Genomic DNA, 24,591 nt, shown 5'->3' on the forward strand with positions numbered 1-24,591 from the left:
CATCCCCACCCCCCTTCATCATCCCCACACCCCCCCCCCCTTCATCATCCTCTTCTCATCATTCGCCCTCAGTGGTCTTCAACCTGCGGACCTCCAGAGGTTTCAAAACTACAACTCCCAGCAAGCCCGGGCAGCCATCGGCTGTCCGGGCTTGCTGGGAGTTGTAGTTTTGAAACCTCCGGAGGTCCGCAGGTTGAAGACCACTGCGGCCTTCAACCTGCGGACCTCCAGAGGTTTCAAAACTACAACTCCCAGCAAGCCCGGGCAGCCATCGGCTGTCCGGGCTTGCTGGGAGTTGTAGTTTTGAAACCTCCGGAGGTCCGCAGGTTGAAGACCACTGCGGCCTTCAACATGCGGACCTCCAGAGGTTTCAAAACTACAACTCCCAGCAAGCCCGGGCAGCCATCGGCTGTCCGGGCTTGCTGGGAGTTGTAGTTTTGAAACCTCCGGAGGTCCGCAGGTTGAAGACCACTGCGGCCTTCAACATCATCCAGCCCCCTCTCACCCCCTTTAGTTCTGAGTACTCACCTCCGCTCGGCGCTGGTCCGGTCCTGCAGGGCTGTCCGGTGAGGAGGTGGTCCGGTGAGGAGGTGGTCCGGGCTGCTATCTTCACCGGGGGCGCCTCTTCTCCGCGCTTCCGGCCTGGAATAGAGCCGTTGCCTAGACAACGACGCATCTGCGTCGTTGTTAAGGCAACGTGACTATTCTGAGGCCGGGCCCGAAGCGCTTAGAAGAGGCCTCCCCGGTGAAGATAGCAGCCCGGACCACCTCCTCACCGGACCACCTCCTCACCGGACAGCCCTGCAGGACCGGACCAGCGCCAAGCGGAGGTGAGTACTCAGAACTAAAGGGGATGAGAGGGGGCTTGATGATGTTGAAGGCCGCAGTGGTCTTCAACCTGCGGACCTCCGGAGGTTTCAAAACTACAACTCCCAGCAAGCCCGGACAGCCGATGGCTGCCCGGGCTTGCTGGGAGTTGTAGTTTTGAAACCTCTGGAGGTCCGCAGGTTGAAGACCACTGCGGGTGGGGGAGTTCACTCGAGTATAAGCCGAGGGGGGTGTTTTCAGCACGAAAAATCGTGCTGAAAAACTCGGCCTATACTCGAGTATATACGGTAAGTGAATGTCTGAAGGGAAATGAGAGAGGGCGTAAAGATTATGCCAGAAGAAAACATTTTTACTTATTCACTTCATCACATTGAAAAAGGAGTTTTCCTTATGTGCCAAACATTAAATTGTTGCTTTGATTTTGTGGTTTCTATCGTTTTTTTTTTTTACCAGTGAGAATGTATTACTCACAAATGCCATAAACAGTATGATGGATAGATCGTGGACAAGCTTCAAGACACCCCTAGGACACCCCTAGACCACACAACATTAGTTGTACTTGCCTTATTGTACACCTACAAAAGGTCAGTACGACACCTTGGGTGTTGGTGGTGGGTATTTGCAGTGTTCATTTACTTGCTTTTAAATACTACACAAGGGAGCGCCCAGCCTTTTCCCCATTTTTTTCTTTCTATCACACCCGAAAATCCTGCATTTCTACCTTTAAGCTTGTCCACGATCTATCCATTGTACCAAGTAAGGAGGGCTGCAGAAGGATCATACTTTTCCTGATACTCTTTGCCATTGTTATGTATGGGCTACACGACATGCTGGATTAAGCACAAACCATACTATGCGATTCCCATTACCTTGTTGGTTTACAGTATGGAGCGCTCTCTCATTGTCTCTATAAACTGTATGTATCATTACTAACCTGTGTTTTACCACTGCCAGGTGCTCCTGCAATTTCAGTGACCTCTCCTGTATATAATCCTGAATCTAATAGAATGTCTAGTCTGTAAACAAAGGAACAAAAAACAGTGAAAACTCTCCAAAGGACCAACTCCTTATCTAGACCAGATTTTGTGAAGGATTATTTGTCCACTATGCATTTTACAAAGTTGCTATATTCTTTCAGAAGACCAGTCATTCGGAAAAAAAAAAACTCTTGAAATATGGTACACATTTTAAAAGTTTTGATCGGTCAGGGTCTGAGTGCTCAGGCCCCATCTGATCACGAGAACGATCTGTTCCCATTAGATCAATTAACCTTACATAGGTCAAGCACCAAGGCTTCATTCACACAGGGCAGGCTATGAATGTCACAGTCCTTTTGTCCTATAAAACACATAACATTGATTTTGTATTAATGAGATTTCCTTAGCACAGAAGAGTATCTGATGATTTTACAATGCAGACACAAGAATTCTAGAAGAGACAAACATGAGTAACTCTTTATCTCCCAGTCCAAGACACTTTCTTTCCTCTCTATTCACCTCCTTTAACCATGTCTTGTTAGCTGAATATGGTAATTCAGGAGTATGGTAATATCTGGCAGTCAACATTTAAGTGAAGAGGGGTGATACTTCCTCCACCTTTCAGAACGTCTATTCACATTGTCCCTTCACATGTTGCCATCACACGGTTTCCATAAAACAATCATCATGAATACCGAGAATGGCCTTTAGACTGGGAATACTGAGGAATGTGTTGCTAAAACACACATTTCCAGTGTAGAGCGATTCATATTCATTAAGTACAGAGAACCACACTTTATTTTATAACAATCTTTTTGTATCACACAGGTAAAATGCCACAAAGCCACTCACAATCCTTGTAGTACTGAGTGTCAAACTTTCACATGTGCCCTCATCCTGGAAATATATTTGTATTTACAATAGGAAACATGAGAAGACCGTGGATCCCTTCAACTACCCCCCCCTTCCCATTTAGGATTGACAAGAGACCTATAATTCCAAGGTTTCTGTATGAAATCCTATGTAAAGTGAGTAGGTTTATTGCACTCCCGTGTTGTATATTCTGTTTTTCAGTTTAGTCAAAGGACAAGACAATCAGATACCAAAATGTGATGGATCTGTCACACTATGGACATCATTGGCACCTGGCATACCCCACTGACTTCTAATTGGGTCCATTAGGTTCCGTCATAGTGTCTGTTATTTTGATGGGAAAAATAGCACTGCATGAAATGCTATTCTTCCTGTCAAATATGACGGTATTTGTGGCACAGCCTTCAATACAGATGTGAACGCAGCCTGACAAATTGCATGGATTTTATACTATAACAATTATAATCTTCTACTTTACAATGCATCCTCTTACTTCTTGTTTCCAGTGGGAAGGATTGCTGTAGATGCTTTCAGCTCTTCATACAAATCTGCTCCATTTGAGGGAAAAGCTGAGTACTGAGCGAGCAGCACACGTCTTACAGCCACAAGGGTCTAAAATAAAACAGTGAACTACAATTACAATTAAAGATCAATGGCTCAATAACATTCCTGAGATATAAAATGACACATTTTATCACTATTATGCAAATAAAACGCTTCATTTTCACTCCAATTTTGGTCATTTGAAGGAAAATACGGCAAAACACATGCAGTAAGTAGTTGCGGTACATCCAATTAGCCGCAATGATTTAACACAGACTTAAATCATTTAACTTACTAATCTGAGGAGGTAAATAGATAGAAATACAACATGATATATAGTCTTACCTTATATGAGAGAGAGCATTTCCTTGCCAGCTCCTCTAAATCAGATGCTACCAAATCAACCACTGCAAAGGATATTTCAGTGTTAAAAGCAGAATATCTCATTTTTCTTAAATTACGAGGGGAACTTATCTCACACCAGAAAACGGCCTAAAAAAAGGTAGCAATTTTATTTTTTCATGTGCTTTCATTAGCATTATATTTTAATGGTTTTGAAGTTTTATGCACACGGTGATACCCCATATGTTATCTAAAAACGTATTGTCTTATTTGAAAAACAGGAAAAGAGGAGTAATTTAAATAGGGTAGGTATTACTCACAATTTTATAGTCCGCATTGGGAACTATGACCAGCAATCATTCAATTGCATACACTGAACAATGCTGTGCTATAGTACAGCACTGGTCAGTGTTATCGGCGCTCTGCTTCTCTAGCCTGCATAAGTAGGCTGGAGAAGAAAAAAGAAGATTGGAAGACACAGCGGCAGTTAGGGACCCTCCAGATTGGGGATCGACCGATATCAATTTTTTTAGGGCCGATACCGATAATCTGTCAACTTTCAGGCCGATAGCCGATAACTTATACCGATATTCCGGTATAAGTTAACAGCTATTTCAACCCCCCCCGGCGGGGCACAAGCCGTTGCAGATCAATGATTTAAAGCGGACCAGAGACCGCCGCCGCCACCCGCTTCTCTCCCCCTGCCTGTCCTGGGTCTAACCACCACAGTTGCCCCCCCCCCATTCTCTGCCCACATACTGCCGCCGCCCCATCGCCTCCCCCCATCCCCGGTGTTATAATTACCTGTTCCCTGGGGGTCCGCGATACTTCTGGCTCCGTCGGCGTCGCGTTGGGGACGTAACTCGTCATTATGCAGCACAGCAACAGCGTAAGCATAAGGGTGTTTAACCCCTTAAGGACTCAGGGTTTTTCCGTTTTTGCACTTTCGTTTTTTTTTCGTCCTTACCTTTTAAAAATCATAACCCTTTCAATTTGCCACCTAAAAATCCATATTATGGCTTATTTTTTGTGTCGCCAATTCTACTTTCCAGTGACATTAGTCATTTTACCCAAAAATGCACGGCGAAACGGAAAAATAAATCATTGTGCGACAAAATCAAAGAAAAAACTCCATTTTGTAACTTTTGGGGGCTTCCGTTTCTACGCAGTGCATATTTCGGTAAAAATTACACCTTATCATTATTCTGTACGTCTATACGGTTAAAATGATACCCTACTTATATAGGTTTGATTTTGTCGCACTTCTGGAAAAAATCATAACTACATGCAGGAAAATTTATACGTTTAAAAATGTCATCTTCTGACCCCTATAGCTTTTTTATTTTTCCACGTACAGGGCGGTATGAGGACTCATTTTTTGCGCCGTGATCTGAAGTTTTTATCGGTATGATTTTTGTTTTGATCGGACTTTTTGATCACTTTTTATTCATTTTTTAATGGTATAAAAAGTGACTAAAATACGCTTTTTTGGACTTTGGAATTTTTTTGCGTGTACGCCATTAACCATGCGGTTTAATTAATGATATATTTTTATAGTTCGGACATTTACGCATGCGGCGATACCACATATGTTTATTTTAATTTTTTTTTTACACTTATTTTTTTTATGGAAAAAGGGGGGTGATTCAAACTTTTATTAGGGAAGGGGTTAAATGACCTTTATTAACACTTTTTTTTTTACATTTTTTTTGCAGTGTTATAGGTCCCATAGGGACCTATAACACTGCACACACTGATCTCCTATGCTGATCACTGGCGTGTATTAACACGCCTGTGATCAGTGTTATCGGCGCTTGACTGCTCCTGCCTGGATCTCAGGCACGGAGCAGTCATTCGCCGATCGGACACCGAGGAGGCAGGTAAGGGCCCTCCCGGTGTCCTGTCAGCTGTTCGGGACGCCGCGATTTCACATCGGCGGTCCCGAACAGCCCGACTGAGCAGCCGGTTCACTTTCACTTTAGAAGCGGCGGTCAGCTTTGACCGCCGCTTCTAAAGGGTTAATACCGCACATCGCCGCGATCGGCGATGTATGGTATTAGCCGCAGGTCTCGGCCGTTGATGAGCGCCGGGACCGACGCGATATGATGCGGGATCGCGGCGCGATCCTGCGTCGTTAAGGGGTTAATATACAAGCACATGTTCACCAAGTTTTTGCCTTAAATACGGTAGCTAAAAACAAATCAGTACATTTGTTTTTCAAGCAAGACATCAATAAACAGCTTTTTTTTCCATAGTTTTTTGCTCTTCTACCTCTTTTTTAGGACACTACATTTGAAATGCTTGGCAAACTGATACCATCAATGTTTCATCTCTTCCAATACAATTTAAGATTTCAGGTTAGGTATATGCAGCAAAAACATGATCCACTGGAAGAGAATAAAATACTCTTCCATACAAAACAGAACTAATAAAATATATTAATTAAAAATGGACTGATAAAAGCAAGTGAGCACTTACCCTATAGTCAATAATATTGTGGAATAGTTTACCTGTTCTCACATGGTTCTTTCTCAGGACAGTAATAATATCAGCTGTTAGTCCAGGACAAAGTCCTTCTTTCAGGATCACCATTGTTACCTGCGGATGATGAATGGCATGTAACTGGGAACACAGAAGAGTGCAGATAATGGCCCTCATTTACTATTGCAAACCAGACATGTTTTGTCGGGTTGTGCGCCAGATTCTGTCACATTGCGCCAGAAATTCTGTCTGCACCAGAATCTGCAGCAGAATTTGCGCCAGAATTGAAAAAACCCCAACTAACTCTCCATTTTGCGAAGAAAACCCGAAAAGGGGGCATGGCTTCCGAGGAAAGGGGGCGTGGTCTCCAAAAAGGGGCGTGTTCCCGACATTTTCACAAAAACCCAACATATTTACTAAGGTTTCCACATAAAATGTGGTGGATTTCTGCTGAGGAAAACCCTACAGATCAGAGCATGTGTAAAAAAAAAAAAAAAGCAAAGTGTAGGGAAAGTGGAAAATGTAGGGAAATCTTAGTAAATACCGTGGAAAATAATTTTAGGGAATTAAAACCCACAAAGAAACCTACACTCCACTCTTAGTAAATGAGGGCCACTATGTGTAGGTATTACAGCTTCTAAACTGTAGCCTTATAATGAGACATAAAGGTAAGGCTGCATTCACATCATTTTTGCATCCGTCGTATTGTTAAAGCAGATGGCCTAAAATTGTATGAAATCTCATGCCAACAAATCAGATTGGATGTGTCTAAAAATGATATCTGTCAGACATATGGTGGTATGTTTTCACACGTTTTGGGCTGCTTTATTTTTTTTTTTTAATCGTATATTTTTTATGTTTGGATCTGCACATTCGTAAAAATGAATAAACAAATCATGTACAATTAAACATATCAAAATGTAAAGTGATACGATTCAATACGATTTATATAGCCAGTAATATTTAAAAAATTGGATAGAATTTAAGCAATTTTTTTTATCAAAATAAAAAAAAATCATGGTCAACTACCATTTTTCACCCAACAAAAAAATCGGCAAGAACGTAAAGGGAAAGCGTTGAATACGATTTGCTAATAGAAGAAGTCAATGAATACATATAAACGGTGGCCTTCAAACTGCAGCACTCCAGATGTTGCAAAACTACAACTCCCAGCATGCTTGGAGTTGTAGTTTTGCAACATCTTGAGAGCCACAGTTTGGAGACCATTGGTCAAGATATATGAACACAGAGCTCTCTGCTGACATCTCTGTCCATTTTAGGAACTGTCCAGAGCAGCATATGTTTACTCTGGACAGTTCTTAAAATGTACAGAGATGTCAGCAGAGAGCACTGTGCTCATGATTCAGCAGAGAGCTATGTGTTCCAAAAAGAAAATAATTTCTTCTTCCAGTACTTATTAGCTGCTGAATACTACAGAAGAAATTATTTTCTTTTTGGAACACAGAGCTGTCTGCTGAATCATGAGCACAGTGCTCTCTGCTGACATCTCTGTCCATTTTAAGAACTGTCCAGAGTAAACATATGCTGCTCTGGACAGTTCCTAAAATGGACAGAGATGTCAGCAGAGAGCTATGTGTTCAAAATGAAAATAATTTCCTCTGTAGTATTCAGCAGCTAATAAGTACTGGAAGGTTTAAGATTTTTTAATAGAAGTAATTTACAAATCTGTTTCATTTTCTGGCACCAGTTAATTTCATTAAAAAAATGAACCCTGAATCCAGTTGATTTCATTAAAAAAATTAACCCTGAATCCATAAACCCTTACCCATTCACAGTGAAGAATTGTTGGTGTGGTAACAATTAGGGATCGACCGATTATTGGTTTGGCCAATATCAACCGATATTCACGATTTTGGACGTTATCGTTATAATCCAATAATTCCCCGCCCCCTGCACCGCACACGCCGCACCACCCCGGTCAGAAACCACCGCCGCCGCTGCCCCATTGCCTCCCCCATCCCCGGTTTTATAATTACCTGTTCCCTTACTTCTGACTCCTGCGGCGTTCTGTGTTACGCTGTGCAATGACGAGTGACGTCCTCAACGTGACGTCATCGTCAGTGCGCACAGTGACAGCTCAGGATGCCGCCGGAGCCAGAAGTAGCGTGGACCCCGGGAACAGGTAATTATAAAACCGGGGATGGGAGAGGCAATGGGGCAGCGGTGGTGGTTGGACTAAGGACCGGCAGGGGGAGAGAAGCGGACGGCAGCGTCCGTCTCTGGCACCTCAAAAGCCGCTGCAGTTCATTGATTTAAAGCGCCCACTTTAAATCAATGATCTGCAGAGGCGTTGCGGGGGGTGGGGGATAAATAGCCGGTAACTTATACCGGAATATTGGTATAAGTTATCGGCTATCAGCCTTAACCTCCACAGATTATCGGTATCGGCCCTAAAAAAATCAATATCGGTCGATCCCTAGTAACAATAGGTCCATTCACGCTACAGAATTTCAAAGCCGAGAAATTCCACTCTGTAATTCCAACTATTATCAATTAGGGGTGTGAATCGCCAAGAATTTGGCGATACGATTCGCGATACCAGTGTGGCGATTCGATATATCCCGATATATCGCGATACCGTCTAGGTGACGATACATCATGATATATCCCGATACATCGCCCACCTAGGAGCATTCATAGATCCCAATAGACGCCACTGCCAGCTTTGACAGTGGCGATCTAGTACTCCGGCGCCCACTTTTCTCATTTTATCCCGTCCGGGCTGCAAAATAAAAGAAAACGCACTTTCTCTTACCTGCCAACGAGCCCCCGAAGCTCTGGTACAGGTGTTCGGTCCCCGGGCTGTATTCTTCTTACTTCCTGTTAGCCCGGCACGTCACGCGGAGCTTCAGCCTATCACCAGCAGAGGCGGGACATCGCTGCGGCCAGTGATAGGCTGGGATAAAATGAGAAAAGTGTGCACCGGAGTACTCCTTTAATAGCCAGCCGCGGCGATCGCCGCATGCTGGCTATTAGCGGCGGCCCCCGGCTACTGAAATCAGCCGGGGGTCGCATAGTACGGAGCGGGCACGAGTCGGAGCCCGCTCCATACACCCAGAGCGACGCCGTGTCAGATCCGGCCTGCCTGGCTCCACAAATGTGGAACTTTTATCTCCTGATGCCCGGGACATGCTGTTCAGGGCGTCAGGAGATAAAAATTCCACATCCCTAAAAGAATTGATTCAAAAATATTTGGAATCGATTCAGTATCGGCAAATGAAAAAATCACGATTATCGCGAGAATCGATTTTTTCTTACATCCCTATTATCAATTAACAATTATTTTCAACAGGATTCTGCTGTACTGTCCACCCTGCAGGATTTCCAAAACATACATTCTGGAAACACGTTCATTCTTTTGACGGAATTCCATGCAGACTGCATTGGCATCAATGGGGACCGCGCAGGTCCATGAGGTCCTAGCACCAAGGAATTTCTGCCAGTTGCAGACATAATCTTCCGTGGTGAGAATGGCCCCATAACATTTGTCCCATCAATACAACTACTGTCATATCATCTATTAGGTGAGAACATATTGTCATCATAGAGGGCAGGCAGTCCCCAACTAGAAGAAGCAGGCCAAAACCGTGTGCGCTCTGGGGCTAAACCTATAGGGCAGTGGTCTCCAACCTGCGGACCTCCAGATGTTGCAAAACTACAATCCCAGCATGCCCGGACAGCCAACGGCTGTCCGGGCATGCTGGGAGTTGTAGTTTTGCAACATCTGGAGGTCCACATGTTGAAGACCACTGCAATAGGGGGAGATTTATCAACACCTGTGCAAAGGAAAAGTTGCCCATAGCAACCAATCAGATCGCTGCGTTTTGCAGAGGCCTTGTTAAAAGTGAAAAACGCAATCTGATTGGTTGCTATGGGCAACTTTTCCTCTGCACAGGTTTTGATAAATCTCCATAGTGACCAGAGAGGAGCCATTGAGGCTTCTATATTAAAGAGGCAATGATAATACTCTGTGTGAACATGACCTAATAGATACAAAACAGAACAGAATTATTAACAAATCTTAATTATAACGTTATTATGAGATTTTGTCCGGCAGGATCCAGCTTTTCCATAATAACCTTTAGGAAATTCCCACTTCCCTCCTGGTCGGTCAGGTTTCTGAATTTATACAGGCATACTAAGGGTGCACTTTGGCGCTAATATGGCGGTAAGTCCTGGCCCGACTGCAGGACTAATGACCTGAACTCATAGCATCATGGGGATATATCACAATCCCAGTATATGCACCTGTATACATGAACATAGATTGCTGCACTATTTACTCCAGTGTTTCCCAACCAGGGTTCCTCCAGCTGTTGCAAAACTACAACTCCCAGCATGCCATGACAGCCTTTGAGCATGCTCGGAGTTGTTGTTTTGCAACAGCTGGAGGCCCCCTGGTTGGGAAACACTGATATAGACTCATACAATGGCAGCACTTGCATGACGCTATTTTCAAAGAAATGGCTCTGTTTTATCAGCCTCAATGCTATACCAGATCAGTAACCGCCTCCTGACAATACAAGAGCTCAGCACTATATACAGGAGAAGTATATACCTGCCTGCACGCTCTACATCCTACACAGCTAAAGGACCTTTCATGACGTCACGATCATGTGATCACCCACATGGACGGGAGGAGCCAGGCTCACACCCACAAGTGTTGTCTGCCTGTTCGCAAAGGCGTAGGAATAACTGAGCAGTCGGTAGTGTGCGAACTGTGTGTGTAGAGCAGTGTTTCCCAACCAGGGTGCCTCCAGCTATAGCAAAACTACAACTCCCAGCATTCCGGGCATGCTGGAAGTTGTAGTTTTGCACCCTGGTTGGGAAACGCTGGTGTATAGAGTAGGCAGTAGAGGTGTGTGTGTGTGTGTGTGCGCATATAGGCCCAGATTTATCAAACTGAGAGAAAAAGGAGAGATCATTCCACAGCAACCAATCACAGCTCAGCTTTCACTTTACCTCAGCTCGTTAGCTGAGCTGTGATTGGTTGCTCTGGGAAAGTCACAACACTTTTTCTCTCACACAGTTTGATAAATCTGGTCCATAGAATTTTATCTATATGTGTTTTACTGATGTCCAGTATTAACCCCTTAGACCTGGCATGCAAAGTTGATCGCCGTGTCTAAAATGTAAACAAAAAATGCTTCCCCGCAGCTCAGTTGGGCTAATTAGAATCGCTGGTGAGGTGAGAACACACTAGGAGGGTCCCTATCTTCCTCCTCGGCGTCCGATCGGCAATCTACTGCTCCGTGCCTGAGATCCAGGCTGGAGCAATGGAGTGCAGATAACACAGATCAATGCTATGCTATGGCATAGTATTGAACAGTGTATGCAATCAGAAGATTGCATGTTATAGTCCCCTATAGGGGCTATACAAGTGTAAAAAAAAATTGTTAATAAATGTGATTTAACCTCTTCCCTAGTAAAAGTATGAATCACCCCCCTTTTCCCATAAAAAAAAGTAAATAAACATATGTGGTTTCGCCGCGTGCATAAATGTCCGAACTATAAAAATACAGTGTTAATTATACTGCGCGGTCAATGGCATACACATAAAAAAAAAAATTCCAATGTCCAAAATTGCATATTTTTGGTCACTTTTAGAGATGAGCGAACTTACAGTAAATTCGAATAGTCACGAACTTCTCGGCTCGGCAGTTGATCACTTTTCCTGCATAAATTAGTTCAGCTTTCCGGTGCTTTGCAACATCTGGAGGGTCACAGTCTGGAGACCACTGTTACAGTGGTGCCCAAACGGTAGCCCTCCAGATGTTGCCAAACTGCAACTCTCAGCATGCCTGGACTGCCCAGGCATGCTGGGAGTTGTAGTTCTGCAACATCTGTCCCTTCAGATTTAGCAATTTTCATACATTTTTTGAAAATTGATGCTCTACTTTGAAGCCCTCTCATTTTTTCAAAAAGCAAAAATATGTTGATTTTATGATGCCAACAAAAAGTAGACATATTGTATTTGTGAATAAAAATAAAATTTATTGTGAATATCCATTTTCCTTACAAGCAGAGAGCTTAAATTTGGGGATTTTTCACCAAAAAAGGATGCAAGTAACGGCGAAAATTTACCACCAAAATAAAGTAGAATATGTCACGAAAAAACAATCTCAGAATCAGAATATTTGGTAAAAGCATTTTCGCGTTATTAATTCGTAAAGCGACGGTGGTCAGAATTGCGAAAAAGGGCTCAGTCCTTAAGGTGAAAAAGGGCTGCATCCTTAAGGGGTTAAAATTGTCATCTTCTGACCCCTATAACCTTTTTATTTTACCGCGTATGGGGCGGTATGAGGGCTAATTGTTTGCGCTGCGATCTGAAGTTTTTATCGGTACAATTTTTTGATCTGACTTTTTGATAGCCTTTTATTCATTTTTTTTATGGTATAAAAAGTTACCAAAAATACGCTATTATGAACTTTTGAATTTATTTTACGTGTACGCCATTGACCGTGCAGTTAAATTAACATTATATTACAATATAACAATATATTTGGACATTTACGCACGCAGCGATACCTCACATGTCTATATTTATTTTTAATTACACAGGCTTTTTTTTTATGGGAAAGGGGGGGGGGTGAATCTGACTTTTATTAGGGAAGGGGTTAAATCACATTTATTAACACTTTATTTTCACTTTTTTTTTTTTTTTGCAGTGTTATAGCCCCCATGTATTTCATGGGTCAGAAAGAGGTTAAAGCGCAACTGTCACCAACTTGGAACCCCCCAGACTACTATAATAAGAGCACAGGTGACAACAAATGAAATGCAGTACAACCTTTATTGTAGTTTCTCCTTCTTTTATATTGTTTTTAATCATTTTATTCTGCAGTCATACACAGTCGGATAGGCATGAATCAGAAGATTCTTGGGGTTCGCAAAGTCCTGCTGCCGCCACGCCTATGCTCTTTGTCTGTGCTGGGACCGCTGTGTAGTAAGACACAATGGTCCATAGCGCATGCGCATGAATGGACTGAGCGAGCGCCTCTAGTATCTGAACAACCAAGTCCCCGGCTGCAGGAAAGAAGCGGTGGTTATAAAAAGGAGTGAGCGCGTGCTAATGGAGGGAGTGAGCGCTCGCAAGTCAATTCATGCCAGTGGCGTGCGCCCTTCGGAGAAGGCAGGGGCGCATGCGCTGTGGACTGCTGTGTCTTACTACACGCGGTCCCAGCACAGACAAACCACGCCTATCCTACTGTGTATGACCGCAGAATTTTTTTTTTAAAAACATAATAAAAGAAGGAGAAACTAAAATAAAGGTATGACTGCATTACATTTGTAGTCACCAGTGCGCTTATTATAATGGTCTGAGGGGTTCTAAGTTGCGCTTTCATGTTTACTCAGCAGTATACATGTATGTACTTTATGGACACAGCAGCAAAGGATACATGTATATGCTTTATGGACACAGTGGTGGAGCATACATGTATATGCTAGGACCACTTGAATGCACTGTCTACATAGAAGGCAATGCATTTCTGAGCAGATTCCGCCAAAAGAATAGACATGACAATTTTTTCTGCGGAGACAGAAACTTCAGTTTTTGCGCCAGATATTTCCGCCGTGGAAATTCTGCAGTGTGCACGGTGCACAGAATCCCATTAAAAACAATGCTGCAACTCAATTTCCAAGCTGAACTTTTCTGCCTGATTCCCCTCGAGAAATGCCGCTATACGAACGAGTGCTTAGTGAGAAAAGTTTTTGAGTAAAGGGACAGAGAATCACTAGCACAGAAGATAGATGAATAGGAAGTCTTTCTGTACGCCACGCTCCCAGGTCTGATCACCCAGACCCATACTACTATGCCATGTCAAAAGCCTTTAACAATCCTATTTACCCTTGACTGGATGTACATTTTACCTACACATTTTGTTAGTTCTATGCTACAGCCCATGAGCTAACCTTGTGGTGTTTTGGTCAGATACAATCTGCATTGATCATTTATCCAGGCTGTGTAGAACACCATAAGACCATATTGTAGGTAAGTAAAGTAGAGCTGGTTGGTCTGATCACAAGATAAGTGTTGTTTGTATGGTCCATAAAAGTGAAGGAGTTTTAGTTTCATTGTAATTTGGTTTAAAAGTAAACATCAAAGTAACAATGATGCAATAAACCTAATGGCTATGGAAAAAAACCATAAGTATGTTTATACAGTGCAGAGATTTAGTAAATGCTAATAGTAGCTGGTTACTTATAGCCTGGATGAAAGTTAACTCTTTTGTAATAAAAACTGAATTGAAGTTCAGTGATAACAGTCTACGTACCTGCACTTACTATTAATTCTTCTTTAAACCTTTTTTGTTTTTATTTTTTCTGTGGATATAACCATGAATAAACGTTTTTTTTTTTTTTTTTTTTTTGCAGGATTTTTTTTTGCAGGATGCATTATTTATCAATAATTTTTGTAACTATAATTCATATATTAAACAGGGGACGGAAGCCAAAGGAACAGCAGCAGGTGAGTATGGTTGCTTTTTATTTTGAACCCCTTAACCCCTTAAGGACTAGGCCATTTTATACCTTAAGGACCGGAGCGTTTTTTGCAATTCTGACCACTGTCACTTTAAACATTAATAACTCTGGAATTCTTTTAGTTATCATTCTGATTCCGAGATTGTTTTTTCGTGACATATTCTACTTTAACATAGTGGTAAAATTTTATGGTAACTTGCATCATTTCTTGGTGAAAAATCCCAAAATTTGACGAAAAAATTGAAAATTTTGAATTTTTCTAACTTTGAAGCTCTCTGCTTGTAAGGAAAATGGATATTCAAAATAAATTTATTTTTTATTCACATATACAATATGTCTACTTTATGATTGCATCATAAAATTGACGAGTTTTTACTTTTGGAAGACACCAGAGGGCTTCAAAGTTCAGCAGCAATTTTCCAAATTTTCACAAAATTTTCAAACTCAATATTTTTCAGGGACCAGTTCAGGTTTGAAGTGGATTTGAAGGGTCTTCATATTAGAAATACACCATAAATGACCCCATTATAAAAACTGCACCCCCCAAAGTATTCAAAATGACATTCAGTAAGTGTGTTAACCCTTTAGGTGTTTCACAGGAATAGCAGCAAAGTGAAGGAGAAAATTCAAAATCTTCATTTTTTACACTCGCATGTTCTTGTAGACCCAATTTTTTTATGTTTGCAAGGGGTAAAAGGAGAAAATTTTTACTTGTGTTTGTAGCCCAATTCCTCTCGAGTAAGCACATACCTCATATGTCTATGTTAATTGTTCGGCGGGCGCAGTAGAAGGCTCAGAAGCGAAGGAGCGACAAGGGGATTTTGGAGAGTATATTTTTCTGAAATGGTTTTTGGGGGGCATGTTGCATTTAGGAAGCCCCTATGGTGCCAGAACAGCTAAAACTGCCCACATGCCATACCATTTTGGAAACTAGACCCCTTGAGGAACGTAACAAGGAATTAAGTGAGCCTTAATACCCCACAGGGGTTTCACAACTTTTGCAAATGTAAAAAAAAAATAAAAAAAAAATATCTAAAATGCTTGGTTTCCCAAAAATTTGACATTTTTACAAAGGGTTAAATCCGAAAATACCCCCCAAAATTTGAAGCCCAATTTCTCCCGATTCAGAAAACACCCCATATGGGGTGACTAGACCCCTTGGGGAACGTAACAAGGGGTAAAGTGAACCTTAATACCCCACAGGGGTTTCACGACTTTGGCATATGCAAAAAAAAAAGAATAAATTTTACCAAAAATGCTTGATTTCCCAAAAATTTGACATTTTTACAAAGGGTTAAAGCAGAAAATACCCCCCAAAATTTGAAGCCCAATTTCTCCCGATTCAGAAAACACCCCATATGGGGGTGAAAAGTGCTCTGTTGGCGCACTACAGGTCCCAGAAGAGAAGGAGTCACATTTCACTTTTTTGAAGCAAATTTTGCTCTGGGGGCATGCCTCTTTTAGGAAGCCCCTATGGTGCCAGGACAGCAAAAAAAAAACACATGGCATACCATTTTGGAAACTAGACCCCTTGGGGAACGTAACAAGGGGTAAAGTGAACCTTAATACCCCACAGGGGTTTCACGACTTTGGCATATGCAAAAAAAAAAGAATACATTTTACCAAAAATGCTTGATTTCCCAAAAATTTTACATTTTTACAAAGGGTTAAAGCAGAAAATACCCCCCAAAATTTGAAGCCCAATTTCTCCCGATTCAGAAAACACCCCATATGGGGGTGAAAAGTGCTCTGCTGGCGCACTACAGGTTCCAGAAGAGAAGGAGTCACATTTGGCTTTTTTGAAGCAAATTTTGCTCTGGGGGCATGCCTCATTTAGGAAGCCCCTATGGTGCCAGGACAGCAAAAAAAAAACACATGGCATACCATTTTGGAAACTAGACCCCTTGGGGAACGTAACAAGGGGTAAAGTGAACCTTAATACCCCACAGGGGTTTCACGACTTTGGCATATGCAAAAAAAAAAAAGAATAAATTTTACCAAAAATGCTTGATTTCCCAAAAAATTTTACATTTTTACAAAGGGTTAAAGCAGAAAATACCCCCCAAAATTTGAAGCCCAATTTCTCCCGATTCAGAAAACACCCCATATGGGGGTGAAAAGTGCTCTGCTGGCGCACTACAGGTCCCAGAAGAGAAGGAGTCACATTTGGCTTTTTTGAAGCAAATTTTGCTCTGGGGGCATGCCTCATTTAGGAAGCCCCTATGGTGCCAGGACAGCAAAAAAAAAAACACATGGCATACCATTTTGGAAACTAGACCCCTTGGGGAACGTAACAAGGGGTAAAGTGAACCTTAATACCCCACAGGGGTTTCACGACTTTGGCATATGCAAAAAAAAAAGAATAAATTTTACCAAAAATGCTTGGTTTCCCAAAAATTTTACATTTTTACAAAGGGTTAAAGCAGAAAATACCCACCAAAATTTGAAGCCCAATTTCTCCCGATTCAGAAAACACCCCATATGGGGGTGAAAAGTGCTCTGCTGGCGCACTACAGGTCCCAGAAGAGAAGGAGTCACATTTGGCTTTTTTGAAGCAAATTTTGCTCTGGGAGCATGCCTCTTTTAGGAAGCCCCTATGGTGCCAGGACAGCAAAAAAAAAACACATGGCATACCATTTTGGAAACTAGACCCCTTGGGGAACGTAACAAGGGGTAAAGTGAACCTTAATACCCCACAAGGGTTTCACGACTTTGGCATATGCAAAAAAAAAAGAATAAATTTTACCAAAAATGCTTGATTTCCCAAAAATTTTACATTTTTACAAAGGGTTAAAGCAGAAAATACCCCCCAAAATTTGAAGCCCAATTTCTCCCGATTCAGAAAACACCCCATATGGGGGTGAAAAGTGCTCTGCTGGCGCACTACAGGTCCCAGAAGAGAAGGAGTCACATTTGGCTTTTTTGAAGCAAATTTTGCTCTGGGGGCATGCCTCATTTAGGAAGCCCCTATGGTGCCAGGACAGCAAAAAAAAAACACATGGCATACCATTTTGGAAACTAGACCCCTTGGGGAATGTAACAAGGGGTAAAGTGAACCTTAATACCCCACAGGGGTTTCACGACTTTGGCATATGCAAAAAAAAATAAATAAATTTTACCAAAAATGCTTGGTTTCCCAAAAATTTTTCATTTTTACAAAGGGTTAAAGCAGAAAATACCCACCAAAATTTGAAGCCCAATTTCTCCCGATTCAGAAAACACCCCATATGGGGGTGAAAAGTGCTCTGTTGGCGCACTACAGGTCCCAGAAGAGAAGGAGTCACATTTTGCTTTTTTGAAGCAAATTTTGCTCTGGGGGCATGCCTCATTTAGGAAGCCCCTATGGTGCCAGGACAGCAAAAAAAAAACACATGGCATACCATTTTGGAAACTAGTGTCACGATGCCGGCTGGCAGGTAGTGGATCCTCTGTGCCAGAGAGGGATTGGCGTGGACCGTGCTAGTGGACCGGTTCTAAGCCACTACTGGTTTTCACCAGAGCCCGCCGCAAAGCGGGATGGTCTTGCTGCGGCGGTAGTGACCAGGTCGTATCCACTAGCAACGGCTCACCTCTCTGGCTGCTGAAGATAGGCGCGGTACAAGGGAGTAGACAGAAGCAAGGTCGGACGTAGCAGAAGGTCGGGGCAGGCAGCAAGGATCGTAGTCAGGGGCAACGGCAGAAGGTCTGGAAACACAGGCAAGGAACACACAAGGAACGCTTTCACTGGCACTAAGGCAACAAGATCCGGCGAGGGAGTGAAGGGGAAGTGAGGTGATATAGGGAAGTGCACAGGTGTAAACGCTAATTGGAACCACTGCGCCAATCAGCGGCGCAGTGGCCCTTTAAATCGCAGAGACCCGGCGCGCGCGCGCCCTAGGGAGCGGGGCCGCGCGCCCGGGACAGAACAGACGGAGAGCGAGTCAGGTAGGGGAGCCGGGGTGCGCATCGCGAGCGGGCGCTACCCGCATCGCGAATCGCATCCCGGCTGGCAGCGGAATCGCAGCGCCCCGGGTCAGAGGACGTGACCGGAGCGCTGCCGCGGGGAGAGTGAAGCGAGCGCTCCGGGGAGGAGCGGGGACCCGGAGCGCTCGGCGTAACAGTACCCCCCCCCTTGGGTCTCCCCCTCTTCTTAGAGCCTGAGAACCTGAGGAGCAGACTTTTGTCTAGGATGTTGTCCTCAGGTTCCCAGGATCTCTCTTCAGGACCACAACCCTCCCAGTCCACTAAAAAAAAATTTTTTCCTCTGACCTTTTTGGCAGCTAAAATTTCTTTGACCGAGAAGATGTCCGAGGAGCCGGAAACAGGAGTGGGAGGAACAGACTTGGGAGAAAAACGGTTGAGGATGAGTGGTTTGAGAAGAGAGACGTGAAAGGCATTAGGGATACGAAGAGAGGGAGGAAGAAGAAGTTTATAAGAGACAGGATTAATTTGACACAAAATTTTGAAAGGACCAAGATAGCGTGGTCCCAACTTGTAGCTAGGGACACGGAAGCGGACATATTTAGCGGAGAGCCATACCTTGTCTCCAGGGGAAAAAACGGGGGGAGCTCTTCTTTTCTTATCCGCGAACTTCTTCATGCGTGATGAAGCCTGTAAGAGAGAATTTTGGGTCTCTCTCCATATGATGGAAAGGTCACGAGAAATTTCATCCACAGCGGGCAGACCAGAGGGCAAGGGAGTAGGGAGGGGGGGAAGAGGGTGACGGCCGTACACCACGAAAAATGGGGATTTGGAGGAAGACTCAGAGACCCTGAAGTTATACGAGAATTCGGCCCATGGGAGGAGATCTGCCCAGTCATCCTGGCGGGAGGAAACAAAATGTCGCAAATAATCACCCAAGATCTGGTTAATCCTTTCTACTTGTCCATTGGACTGGGGATGATATGCAGAAGAAAAATTTAATTTAATCTTGAGTTGTTTACAGAGAGCCCTCCAGAATTTAGACACGAATTGGACGCCTCTATCCGAGACAATCTGCGTAGGCAATCCGTGAAGACGAAAAATGTGTACAAAAAATTGTTTAGCCAACTGAGGTGCAGAAGGAAGACCAGGAAGAGGGATGAAATGTGCCATTTTGGAGAATCGATCAACGACCACCCAAATAACAGTGTTGCCACGGGAAGGGGGTAAATCAGTAATAAAATCCATACCAATCAGAGACCAAGGCTGTTCGGGGACAGGCAGAGGATGAAGAAAACCAGCGGGCTTCTGGCGAGGAGTCTTATCCCGGGCACAGATAGTGCAGGCACGCACAAAGTCCACAATATCCGTCTCCAGAGTCGGCCACCAATAGAAGCGGGAGATGAGTTGCACAGATTTCTTGATACCCGCATGACCTGCGAGATGGGAGGAGTGACCCCATTTGAGGATTCCGAGGCGTTGGCGAGGAGAAACAAAGGTCTTTCCTGGAGGAGTCTGCCTGATGGAGGCAGGAGAAGTGGAGATCAGGCAGTCAGGTGGAATGATGTGTTGCGGAGAGAGTTCAACTTCTGAGGCATCCGAGGAACGAGAGAGAGCATCGGCCCTAATGTTCTTATCGGCAGGACGAAAGTGAATCTCAAAATTAAATCGGGCAAAGAACAGAGACCACCGGGCCTGGCGAGGATTCAGCCGTTGGGCAGACTGGAGGTAGGAGAGGTTCTTGTGGTCGGTGTAGATAATAACAGGAGAACTTGATCCCTTCAGCAGATGTCTCCATTCCTCAAGTGCTAATTTAATGGCTAGAAGCTCTCGATCCCCGATGGAGTAGTTCCTCTCCGCTGGAGAGAAGGTCCTAGAGAAAAAACCACAAGTGACAGCATGCCCGGAAGAATTTTTTTGTAGAAGAACAGCTCCAGCTCCCACTGAGGAGGCATCAACCTCCAATAGGAAGGGTTTGGAAGGGTCAGGTCTGGAGAGGACGGGAGCCGAAGAAAAGGCAGACTTGAGTCGTTTAAAGGCGTCTTCTGCTTGAGGAGGCCAGGACTTGGGATCAGCATTTTTTTTGGTTAAAGCCACGATAGGAGCCACAATGGTAGAAAAATGTGGAATAAATTGCCTGTAATAATTGGCGAACCCCAAAAAGCGTTGGATAGCACGGAGTCCGGAGGGGCGTGGCCAATCTAAGACGGCAGAGAGTTTGTCTGGATCCATCTGTAGTCCCTGGCCAGAGACCAAATATCCTAGAAAAGGAAGAGATTGGCATTCAAACAGACATTTCTCAATTTTGGCATAGAGTTGGTTGTCACGAAGTCTCTGAAGAACCATACGGACATGCTGGCGGTGTTCTTCTAGATTGGCAGAAAAAATTAGGATATCGTCCAGATATACAACAACACAGGAGTATAACAGATCACGAAAAATTTCATTGACAAAGTCTTGGAAGACGGCAGGGGCGTTGCACAGTCCAAAGGGCATGACCAGATACTCAAAGTGTCCATCTCTGGTGTTAAATGCCGTTTTCCACTCGTCCCCCTCTCTGATGCGGATGAGGTTATAGGCGCCTCTTAAGTCCAATTTAGTGAAGATGTGGGCACCTTGGAGGCGATCAAAGAGTTCAGAGATGAGGGGTAAGGGGTAGCGGTTCTTAACCGTGATTTTATTAAGACCGCGGTAGTCAATGCAAGGACGTAGGGAGCCATCCTTTTTGGACACAAAGAAAAATCCGGCTCCGGCAGGAGAGGAGGATTTACGGATAAAGCCCTTTTTTAGATTCTCCTGGACGTATTCGGACATGGCAAGAGTCTCTGGGGCAGAGAGAGGATAAATTCTGCCCCGGGGTGGAGTAGTGCCCGGGAGGAGGTCGATAGGGCAATCATAAGGCCTGTGAGGAGGTAGAGTCTCAGCTTGTTTTTTGCAGAAAACATCCGCGAAGTCCATATAGGCCTTAGGGAGACCGGTTACTGGAGGAACCACAGAGTTACGGCAAGGGTTACTGGGAACCGGTTTTAGACAGTTCTTGGAACAAGAGGACCCCCAACTCTTGATCTCCCCAGTGGACCAATCCAGGGTAGGGGAATGAAGTTGAAGCCAGGGAAGTCCAAGGAGAATTTCCGAGGTGCAATTGGGGAGGACCAAAAGTTCAATCCTCTCATGATGAGATCCGATGCTCATAAGAAGGGGCTCCGTGCGGAAACGTATGGTACAGTCCAATCTTTCATTATTTACACAATTGATGTAGAGGGGTCTGGCGAGACTGGTCACCGGGATGTTGAACCTGTTGACGAGAGAGGCCAAAATGAAATTTCCTGCAGATCCAGAATCCAAGAAGGCCACTGTAGAGAAGGAGAAGGCAGAGGCAGACATCCGCACAGGCACAGTAAGACGTGGAGAAGCTGAGTAGACATCAAGGACTGTCTCACCTTTGTGCGGAGTCAGCGTACGTCTTTCCAGGCGGGGAGGACGGATAGGACAATCTCTCAGGAAGTGTTCGGTACTAGCACAGTACAGGCAGAGGTTCTCCATACGGCGTCGTGTCCTCTCTTGAGGTGTCAGGCGAGACCGGTCGACCTGCATAGCCTCCACGGCGGGAGGCACAGGAACAGATTGCAGGGGACCAGAGGAGAGAGGAGCCGAGGAGAAGAAACGCCTCGTGCGAACAGAGTCCATATCTTGGCGGAGTTCCTGACGCCTTTCGGAAAAACGCATGTCAATGCGAGTGGCTAGGTGAATAAGTTCATGTAGATTAGCAGGAATTTCTCGTGCGGCCAGAACATCTTTAATGTTGCTGGATAGGCCTTTTTTGAAGGTCGCGCAGAGGGCCTCATTATTCCAGGACAATTCTGAAGCAAGAGTACGGAATTGTACGGCATACTCGCCAACGGAAGAATTACCCTGGACCAGGTTCAACAGGGCAGTCTCAGCAGAAGAGGCTCGGGCAGGTTCCTCAAAGACACTTCGGATTTCCGAGAAGAAGGAGTGTACAGAGGCAGTGACGGGGTCATTGCGGTCCCAGAGCGGTGTGGCCCATGACAGGGCTTTTCCGGACAGAAGGCTGACTACGAAAGCCACCTTAGACCTTTCAGTGGGAAACAGGTCCGACATCATCTCCAGATGCAGGGAACATTGGGAAAGAAAGCCACGGCAAAACTTAGAGTCCCCATCAAATTTATCCGGCAAGGATAAGCGTATCCCAGGAGCGGCCACTCGCTGCGGAGGAGGTGCAGGAGCTGGCGGAGGAGATGACTGCTGAAGCTGTGGTAGTAACTGTTGTAGCATAACGGTCAGTTGAGACAGCTGTTGGCCTTGTTGCGCTATCTGTTGTGACTGCTGGGCGACCACCGTGGTGAGGTCAGCGACAACTGGCAGAGGAACTTCAGCGGGATCCATGGCCGGATCTACTGTCACGATGCCGGCTGGCAGGTAGTGGATCCTCTGTGCCAGAGAGGGATTGGCGTGGACCGTGCTAGTGGACCGGTTCTAAGCCACTACTGGTTTTCACCAGAGCCCGCCGCAAAGCGGGATGGTCTTGCTGCGGCGGTAGTGACCAGGTCGTATCCACTAGCAACGGCTCACCTCTCTGGCTGCTGAAGATAGGCGCGGTACAAGGGAGTAGACAGAAGCAAGGTCGGACGTAGCAGAAGGTCGGGGCAGGCAGCAAGGATCGTAGTCAGGGGCAACGGCAGAAGGTCTGGAAACACAGGCAAGGAACACACAAGGAACGCTTTCACTGGCACTAAGGCAACAAGATCCGGCGAGGGAGTGAAGGGGAAGTGAGGTGATATAGGGAAGTGCACAGGTGTAAACGCTAATTGGAACCACTGCGCCAATCAGCGGCGCAGTGGCCCTTTAAATCGCAGAGACCCGGCGCGCGCGCGCCCTAGGGAGCGGGGCCGCGCGCCCGGGACAGAACAGACGGAGAGCGAGTCAGGTAGGGGAGCCGGGGTGCGCATCGCGAGCGGGCGCTACCCGCATCGCGAATCGCATCCCGGCTGGCAGCGGAATCGCAGCGCCCCGGGTCAGAGGACGTGACCGGAGCGCTGCCGCGGGGAGAGTGAAGCGAGCGCTCCGGGGAGGAGCGGGGACCCGGAGCGCTCGGCGTAACAACTAGACCCCTTGGGGAACGTAACAAGGAGTAAAGTGAACCTTAATACCCCACAGGGGTTTCACGACTTTGGCATATGCAAAAAAAAAAGAATACATTTTACCAAAAATGCTTGGTTTCCCAAAAATTTTACATTTTTACAAAGGGTTAAAGCAGAAAATACCCCCCAAAATTTGAAGCCCAATTTCTCCCGATTCAGAAAACACCCCATATGGGGGTGAAAAGTGCTCTGTTGGCGCACTACAGGTCCCAGAAGAGAAGGAGTCACATTTGGCTTTTTTGAAGCAAATTTTGCTCTGGGGGCATGCCTCTTTTAGGAAGCCCCTATGGTGCCAGGACAGCAAAAAAAAAACACATGGCATACCATTTTGGAAACTAGACCCCTTGGGGAACGTAACAAGGGGTAAAGTGAACCTTAATACCCCACAAGGGTTTCACGACTTTGGCATATGCAAAAAAAAAAGAATAAATTTTACCAAAAATGCTTGGTTTCCCAAAAATTTAACATTTTTACAAAGGGTTAAAGCAGAAAATACCCCCCAAAATTTGAAGCCCAATTTCTCCTGATTCAGAAAACGCCCCATATGGGGGTGAAAAGTGCTCTGCTGGCGCACTACAGGTCTCAGAAGAGGAGTTACAAATTTTGCTCTGGGGACATGCCGCATTTCGGAAGCCCCTATGGTGCCAGGACAGTAAAAAAAAAAAAAAAAAACATGGCATACATTTTGGAAACTAGACCCCTTGGGGAACGTAACAGTGTTACAGTGAGTACTTACACCTCACAGGTTTTTTGAAAAGTGGGCCATAAATTGAAAAATTAGATTTTTTTACAGTAAAATGCTGGGGTTACCCAATTATTAACATTTTCACAAGGGGTAATATGAGGAATTGGGTTACACATTTTGGAGGGCTTTTCCCCCTGACTATAAAAATACATCCACATATGGGGTAACGTGCTGGACGGGCGCACAACAAGGCTCAGAAGTCATAGAGGTCACTTTGTATTTGTGACCTTTGGCA

At 44.7% G+C, this 24,591-nt stretch overlaps 2 protein-coding genes across 3 annotated transcripts in view; one reads left to right on the plus strand and one right to left on the minus strand.

Annotated features, from left to right (window-relative positions):
* The window catches only part of RAD51D (RAD51 paralog D), a 32,273-nt gene extending 21,345 nt beyond the window's left edge, over positions 1-10,928 (minus strand). For both annotated transcript variants that reach the window (XR_008888693.1, XM_056556727.1), the window contains exons 1-5: positions 10,624-10,928; positions 6,074-6,161; positions 3,567-3,628; positions 3,172-3,290; positions 1,763-1,844 (exon numbers count right to left, since the gene is read on the minus strand). Coding sequence is in view for 1 of the 2 variants with exons in the window: in XM_056556727.1 (XP_056412702.1) it covers positions 1,763-1,844; positions 3,172-3,290; positions 3,567-3,628; positions 6,074-6,155 (345 nt within the window). In the remaining variant the exon portion in view is untranslated. The remainder of the gene's footprint in view (positions 1-1,762; positions 1,845-3,171; positions 3,291-3,566; positions 3,629-6,073; positions 6,162-10,623) is intronic.
* LOC130355902 (uncharacterized) overlaps positions 10,708-24,591 on the plus strand; it is a 54,335-nt gene continuing 40,451 nt past the window's right edge. Inside the window, exons 1-2 of the mRNA XM_056556728.1 lie at positions 10,708-10,750; positions 14,508-14,535. The gene's annotated coding sequence lies outside the window, so the exon portion shown is untranslated. The remainder of the gene's footprint in view (positions 10,751-14,507; positions 14,536-24,591) is intronic.

The sequence above is a fragment of the Hyla sarda genome, chromosome 2, assembly GCF_029499605.1.
Source record: "Hyla sarda isolate aHylSar1 chromosome 2, aHylSar1.hap1, whole genome shotgun sequence".
NCBI lineage: Eukaryota > Metazoa > Chordata > Amphibia > Anura > Hylidae > Hyla > Hyla sarda.